Source organism: Patagioenas fasciata, chromosome 22 (genome assembly GCF_037038585.1).
Source record: "Patagioenas fasciata isolate bPatFas1 chromosome 22, bPatFas1.hap1, whole genome shotgun sequence".
NCBI lineage: Eukaryota > Metazoa > Chordata > Aves > Columbiformes > Columbidae > Patagioenas > Patagioenas fasciata.
Genome location: NC_092541.1, coordinates 6,173,652 through 6,181,944, shown reverse-complemented (window position 1 = coordinate 6,181,944; position 8,293 = coordinate 6,173,652). Strand labels below are relative to the sequence as shown.

Sequence of the window (8,293 nt, the reverse complement as noted above, 5' to 3'; positions counted from 1 at the left end):
CTCCTTGTCCAGAGGTCCCTTCCAACCTCAACTGTTTTGTGATACTCTTGTGCTGTGAGAGCAGCTATATGCTTAACAGCTCGATGTTCCTGGCGTTAGAAGGGATGTAAGATTAGCCATATTATCATCTCTTTAGCCTGAGTACTAATAAATGGCATTTCAAGCAATGCTTTGGAAAGGCTGAGTGACTTTCTTACAGGGATCAGTACCATTTCTGGTGTCCCAGCCTCGGTGTTTACAGCCTGTGGGGAGACTGGTTCATCCCAGGCACACCGTGCTCTGCTGCTGTGCGAATACATCACTGAGGCACCACTCCTTCTGCAGAACTGGGGCCCTTCCCACAGCTACCTTAAGGAAATCACTAAGGACAGCTGGGAGCATTGAAAGCTGGAGGAGTTTTTGGAATCGTAATATGGGAATCCTTTGTGGCTGCAGCAATACAGATGCTCTCTGGATTTAATGCTATTCCTGACCCACAGACATGGCTGGGTCATGATATGGGGGGGTGGCTAAGCCTGTGTCTGCACATGGACTTCGTTGGAAACGTGTGTGCACCTGCGTCTTTAGAAGTGCACACCTTTGAGCTACTCCTTGGATGTATAAAAGCCCACATGTGTGGTTGTGTTTGTGTTCACGAGATTGTGTGTGCATGAATATCTGTGTGTTCATGCCTGTAAGTGTGCACACCTCTGTGTGTATACAAGTATGCATGTGTGTGCCCCCATGAGAGTATGTCAAAGGTCTTGCTAAATCAAGGTACACCCCAGCCAGTGCCCCTCCGCTTCCCCACAGTTCCAGTCACCTCCTCACAGGAAGAAATGAGGTTGATGAGGCGTGATTTGCTCTCAGAAAATCCACATGATCTGCTCCCAACTCCCTTCTGGTCTTTCATGGGTTTAGAAAAGTCTTCTAAGACTACCTTCTAAGTCCTACCTACTTCTAAGTCCTACCAGGGACTGAGTAAAGACTGAGCAGTCAGCTCATGGAACACCCTTTGTTGCATCCCAAGTGATCCCTTGAACCTGTGTGTGTCCAAATGTTAGTAAGAGCTCCTTAGTTCGTTCTTGTTCTACTGTGGGTGCTGCTTCATTGTCATAGAGTGTATGGGAAGTCTCAGGGATGTGGTAGGCCTGGAGAGAAGGCATACAAATAAAACCTGAGGAGAAATAGGCGTTGAGTACATCAGCCTTTTCATCATCATTATTCACCAGGTCCTTCTCCTCACCAAGTAATGAACCCTCATCACCTGAGCCTTCCTTTTGCTGCCAATAGGCTCAGAGATACCTTTGTTGATTCCCTTTACCCATCTTGCAAGATTCTACTCCACCTGTGCTTTGGCTTTTCTTGTCCCACCTTTCCACATATTGCAGAGGACTGTCATTGTGCTCTGAGAATGCTGTCCTTGAAGGTTTGTCAGCTCCTTGGGAACCTCTGTGTTCCAGGGCAATTTCCCAGGGCATCCTGCCGAGCAGGTAGGTCCGTAATGACTTTAAACAGTCACCCTGTCCATCTTGGTCAGTCCTCTGTGGACCCTGAGCTCCACAGTCTCCTGGTCACTGCAGGCAAGGCTGCCCTTGAACTCTACATCACCCAACAGTTTTTCCTTCTTTGTGAGGAGCAGGCCCAACAGAGCCACCCCCCTACTCCATTCGTGGATTGCTTGCATTAAAAGGTTTCCTTCCATACTCCTCAGCCAATGTCCAGGTTTGCTTCTGCCCATCAATTTTGGTCCCGCAGCCGATGCTGAGGTGGTGAAAGTCCCCCACGGCTATCAAGGCCTGTGACTGAGAGGTTTCCCCAGATGCCTGAAGAAGGGGTCATCTGCCTCCTCTTCTTGAACAGGAGGTGTGTAGCAGACAGGTAACTACACCACAGCTGGGCTACACGGGAAGTGTGAGAGCCTCCCCTGACATGCTGTCCCCCCTGCATACCACTTCTACTCCTTCTGACATCTCTTCTTTAGTCTCTGGTGGATGTTCCCCTCCAGACCTATTTTAATCTCCTTCTCCCTAATTTAGCAGGTGTTTGCAAAGACTCTCTTGCCTCACCATTCCACATCCCACTGCTGCCATGCAGGCTGCCCAAATGGCCTCTTGAGGGAGGATTCCCTTCTGACTTCTGTGCCTTGCTTTGTGTCTCACTAAATAGAAGTAATTACGGGGTTATGAGCAAAGTGGATCAAGATCCCTTCAGGGGACATGTCCTTCTAGCCCTGCAGGACCAACTCAGATTCCGGAGACATCCTTGTGTGGAGGCTCTTTCAGCCCAGACTCAGTGGCCTGGAGGGAAGGGCCTCACAGGCCAACCTTTGTTACCAACATAATTCATAGAATCATAGAATCATTTGCATTGGAATGGACATTGAAAGATCATCTAGTCTAATTCCACTGCCATGGCCAGAGACATCTCTCATTGGATCAGGTTGCTTAAAGCCCCGTCTAACCTGACCTGGAATACTTCCAGTGATCGGGCATCTACAATATCTCTGGGCAACTCCTTCCAGTGTCTCACCACCCTCATTGGAAAAATTGTCATCCTTATGTCCAATCTAAATCTACCTTTTACAGTGTACAGCCATAGCCTCTTGTCCTGTCATTAGGGGCCATACTAAAATATCTTTCTCTTTCTCATAAAACCCCCTTTAAGTATTGAATGAGTGAAATCATGTCTCCCTAGAGCCTTCTCCTCTCCAGGCTAAACAACTCCACCTCTAGCCTTTCTTCATAGGAGGGGTGTTCCAATTGTCTGATCATTTTCATGTTCTCCTCTAAACTCACTCTTAACAGACCCTACAGACTCTTCCCAGAGTCTGTGAAGAGACGCCAGCTCACATGCAGGACTTATCTCATCCCAAAGCAGTCGTGCACTGTAAATGGGACAAATAATCTTTCTCGAGACACAGATCCTGCAATTGCTGATTGTGGTTTCACTCCAGTTGGTATAACGTCATGGTCAACCCCACACACCTGCTGTTGAGCTGGTTTGGCTTGCTTCATCATACAATGAGAAATGAACCTACAGGCTGTCCTACCAGAGCCTACAAGCAGTTCCATCCCATGGTTACAGCCCATATCCGTGTCCATGGTACTCAGGAACAGATAGACAGAAGGAAAAGGACTTTTGTGAGGGTGAATGGGCTCAGACTGGGCACAGACCAGTCTTCCCTCAACCACACTGAATCCCTGGAAACAAGACTTGCAGAAGTTGAGTCTCCCAGTTCCAGTTCCTGTGTGGTGACTGTGCACAGCATAGACAGCTCCACATTGGGTGTCCTGAGGCTTCTCAATTAACTATAGATGACTACAGGTCTAGATATGTATGTGTATGTATGTGTGTTGCCTGTTGAGTGTATGTCAGGTGTCCCTTACTGGACTCTTCCATCATGGTGGCTGAGTCCTCTGCCCACAATGGTATGTTTTGCATGGGAAGTGCTTGAGCCTTTCATCCGGTCAGACAAAAGTTGCCTTCACTAGGGAATGTGCTTGACATACAGTAGGAAATGGAAAGACAGCAGCTGAAGAAGCCAAAACACAGCCCATAGCATTAGCTGGGATGTTTTGCATTCAGGATGAGCTTGTCAGTGATTAATCACCTCTGCAAGGGATGCCTCTGTCAGCCTGGGGCAGTAAGGGTGCATGATAAAAGCCAGCCCAGCTCCTCACTCTCTCATCCACTTCTCTTGTCTCCTTCTTCTTGGGAATCAGGTGAGTTTGAAGCCTCTTCTCTTTCTCTGCTTTCCCTAAAAGGAGGTCTCACCTCAAGGGACCTCTTAGTTGACAGCAGCTTTGTTCTGTGCCAGATCATGGGGCAGCTTGTTATGAGAGAGGGAGCTGAGGAGAAGGCTAGACATGGAGGGAGGCTGGGACTGTAGTGACCTGGCTTCTGGACTCAGGGACTAACCAGAAGTTTCACAGGAGTCGGTGATTCTTTTTAGACCTGGCTCAACAAAGTTAAGAAGCCCTCATAAGTCTTTTCACAGCCTCCGCCTCCTGTCCGTTCATGTTCTTTGGGTCCCCCATGGTGTGGGGCCGGGTTACTCCTCACTCATTCTCATGTTTTGCTTCCTCCCCGCCCCCTCTCCAGGTGCAGCTCCAGACTCAAGACATGTCCTGCTATGACCAGTGCCAGTCTTGCCAGCCCTGTGGCCCCACCCCACTGGCCAACAGCTGCAACGAGCCCTGTGTCAGGCAGTGCCAGAGCTCCACCATCGTCATCCAGCCCGCCCCTGTGGTGGTGACCCTGCCTGGCCCCATCCTCAGCTCCTTCCCACAGAACACCGTTGTGGGCTCCTCCACCTCCGCTGCTGTTGGCAGAATCCTCAGCTGTGATGGAGTGCCCATCAACTCTGGCTGCTGTGACCTCTCCTGCATTTCCAGTGGCAGCAGATGCCCCCCGTGCTAAAGATGCTGGCAATGGCCTCGGCTACGGACCCGTAGGAATTTAGATCGTGATGCCGGACAGACAATCAAACTTCATGCCATTGTTTCCAGATGTTGTTTTCAGGTCATCTCTGGCTTGTCCTTCAAGGGCAGGCTGAAAGGTGTCTTTCTGAACACATGAAAAATGTGTACTTTTCCTCTCTTCCACTCACCCCTTTTTTCTCTTTGTTTTGTGCTCCCCTCAAATACTGCTGTGAGGACCCCAGAATGCAACCTGGAGTGAGCTGCTAAGCTGTCCCCTCTTTTGGAACAGCTGTACAGGAAAAGGGGAACAGATTCTTGGCTGCTCCTGCTCCTGGGCATACTGGGGCCTCCAGCTGGAGTGACCTTATTTCCCTCTTTAGACTCATTAAAGAATTCTGCAAGCCTGCCTGTGTCTCATCTTTCCACCTACATACTGCCTGCTGAGGGAGAAAACCATTGCTTTGTGGAAATCCCATGTGAAGGTCTGGGAGTTACAATTCAGAAAGGATATAAAGCTTCTGGAGAGGGTCCAGAGGAGAGCCATGAATGTGCTGTAGGGTTTTGAGTGGAAGCTGTAATAGGACTGGCTAAAGTCACTATGTCTGTTCAGTCTGGAGAAGACACTGACAGGAGAGCTCATCATGGTCTACAGCTTCCTCACAAGGGGAAGGTGAGGGGCAGACACTGATTTCTTCTCTCTGGTGGCCAATGACAGAGCCCAAGGGAAAGGCAAGAGGATGTGCCAGGGGAGGTTTAGGCCAGATATTAGGAAAAGGTTCTTCGTCCAGAAGGTAGTGGAGCACTGGAACAGGCTCCCCAGGGAGGTGTCACAGCCAAAAGCCGGACAGTGTTCAAGAAGAGACTGGACAACCCCCTCAGACTCATGGTAAGACCTGTGGGCTTACAACTACAGAACAGGTTCACTGGCTTCAACATTAAAGAGGTGCCAGATGTGCCTTGAAGCAAAGCAACTGGTCCACCTGACCCTAAATCACGCATGGCTACCGGGAGGAAGCGGTGAGTGATCCTTATAGGTGATTTTGTGCTGCAGGGGACAGAGACACCAATCTGTCAACCTGGCCTATCATCTAGAGAGGTTTACTACCTGCCAGGGGCTCATGTCTGGGACGATGTGGAGGAACTGCCTAACCTCACTTGGCTCTCTGACTGTTACCCCCTGCTGTTATTCCTTATGGGCATGAATGATACTGGTAGGGGAAACCTGGACAATACCAAAAGTGATTACAGAACTCTACAGAAAGCTAGGCAGGGGCGTGGGGGTCCAGGTGGTGTTGTCCTCAGACAGGCCGGTGTGAGTAGAAGGGAATTGATAATGCAGGTCAAAACTTGGCTGGAGCTACTGACAGGGTTTTAGGTCCTACAGCCATGGGACCCTGTTTGAAGAGCAGCATCTGCTCAGGAGAGATGGGATCCATCTCATCAAGTGGGGCAAAGGTGTGTTTGCCATTAGGATGGCTGACCTGATAAGGAGGCCTTTCTACTAGGAAAGATGTGGGAGGGAGAGAGCATCCAGCAGCCCTGTGAGGGATTGATGGAGACAGCTGATGAGCAAAGGGCCTGGGGCGATGTTCCAGGAAGGGATCACAATATCAAGAAAAGAGAGCTTAAGGAGGCTCATGAGGTTCAGCAAGGCAAAGTGAAGCGTCCTGCACCTGGGTCAGGGCAATTCCCAGTATCAATACAGGTTGGGCAATGAAGGGATTGAGAGCAGACTTCTGGAGAAGGACTTGGTGACACTGGTGGGTGACAACTTGGACATGCGCCAGCAACGTGTGCTTGCAGCGCAGAAAGCCAGTTGTATCCTTGGCTGCATCAAAAGAAGTGCAGCCGGCAGGTGAAGGGAAGTGATTCTCCCAGGTCCTTGGCTCTTCTGACATCCTACCTGGAGGACTTTGACCAGTTCTGGGCTTCTCAATAAAGAAAGACATGAACCTGCTAGAGTAGGACCTCCAGGCGATGGCCACAAAAAAATTCAAGTACTGGAATAGCTGTCTGATGGAGAAAAGCTGAAGAGAAGGCTGCAAAGAGACCTCATTGTGGTCTTTCAATATATTAAGGGGGAGAGAGACCACCTATGTCCTCCTTGTCGCTCGGTAGGAGGCAGAACGAGGCACAGACCAAGGTACCTGGAAGCAGGAGTCAGCATGAGTCCCTCTCCCCACAGGGGTTCACTGTCCCCTTCTCCAAGGCCATGGACAAGGCAAAATGTCTCTGAGAACAGTACCAGCTGCAAACACTCCTACCCAGAGTCAGACACAAGCCTGTTTACCATGATCTTCTCACTAACCCTTAAGGTATTATGATCGTCCCCTTGTGTAGGGATGACACCTCCTGTAAAGGTGAGAAGATCATCATATAAACTGAGGGATGTTTCTGCCTACAGGGAATGAGACTCCTTAGGGGAAGCAGTGAAAATTATTTGGAGAGTGTAGAGGGCAAGGATGTTCATGGGAAGGAGCAGAGACATTAAGAAGCAGCCCCGGGGGGCCGAGGCGGCAGCACCCCCTGGCGGGTCGACCGGGACTGTGCTCCCGCCCCCGTCACACCCGTCCGGCCCCGCCCGCGGCGGTTCGTGTGCGGTCAGAGCCCCGGCTCCTCTCCCCGTGTCTCCCACGGCGCAGTAATACACCGCCGCGTCCCCGCGCCGGGGCCGGGAGAGCCACAGGGCGCTGGACCGGCGGTCTGCCGCCACCGACAGCCGGCCCGGAGGGTCCGACAGCGCTTTAGAGCCTTGAATACCGCTCACGAGGAATGCGGGGCCACGTCCCGAGATTTGACGGTACCAGAGGATGAAGTCAGTGGTCCGTATGTTGGGATGTGAGCAGTTGATGCTGATTTCGGTGCCCTCGATGGTCTCTGCCAACGGTTCCTGCTGCACCTCCGCTCTGCCCACAGCCACTGCCGGGGAGAAAAATAAGAAATACACCTGATAAACTGTACAGCCCTGCCGGCTGTTTCCCAGGACAAATCCCACAGAAGAAGTCAGGAACATAGAGAGATGATGAGGAGAAGAGTTTACAGAAGCTGTCAACATGTGCTGTAACAGAAATGTCCATTAATAGTTGGTCGAGAGATGAATGCGTGAATGATGGGTGGAAGAGTAGAATAATTAAAAAAGCAGAAAATGGGGGCAAAGGAATGATAAAAATAAAATATCATGGTGAAGGAATGACTTCATGAGTTACAAGGAAAGACTCAGAGGAAAGAGGGGAAACGGGGAGTGCTGGACAAAGAATGTAACAATTAATTTTCTAGAGGGAATGTGGGATGGAAGGGAGACTGGTTGGGGTCAGATATCCGTGAAAAAGCCAGAGGAGACGACAGCATCGAGGGACCTGCAGGAGCCACCCCAGGCTCAGCCCCGGAGCCACCCAGCCCCGTCAGCCCCGCGCACCCAGGAGCACCGCGACCAGTCCCGCCAGCCCTGCACCCCGGCACCGCCGCATCCCGCCGCTCCGCCGCCTGCGCCCTGCTCCCCCCGGCTGCCCCAGGGGCTCCTCCTTTCCCCGTCCCTGTTCTTGTCAGTGTCCCTCTCCCTCTCCTCTCCTCTCCTCTCCTCTCCTCTCCTCTCCTCTCCTCTCCTCTCCTCTCCTCTCCTCTCCTCTCCTCTCCTCTCCTCTCCTCTCCTCTCCTCTCCTCTCCTCTCCTCTCCTCCCCTCTCCTCCCCTCTCCTCCCCTCTCCTCCCCTCCCCTCCCCTCCCCTCCCCTCCCCTCCCCTCCCCTCCCCTCCCCTCCCCTCCCCTCCCCTCCCCTCCCCTCCTCTCCCCTCCTCTCCCCTCCTCTCCCCTCCTCTCCCCTCCTCTCCTCTCCTCTCCTCTCCTCTCCTCTCCTCTCCTCTCCTCTCCTCTCCTCTCCTCTCCTCTCCTCTC

General features: G+C 51.7%; 1 gene segment (V, D, J or C); it reads right to left on the bottom strand.

The window, feature by feature from the left end:
* Nucleotides 1-4,788: 4,788 nt before the first annotated feature.
* On the bottom strand, nt 4,789-7,870 carry LOC136111731 (T cell receptor alpha variable 4-like). The segment is given in 3 exon segments: nt 4,789-4,850; nt 7,032-7,322; nt 7,819-7,870. Coding segments are annotated over 3 exon segments (405 nt in total).
* Between the last annotated feature and the right edge of the window lie 423 nt (nt 7,871-8,293).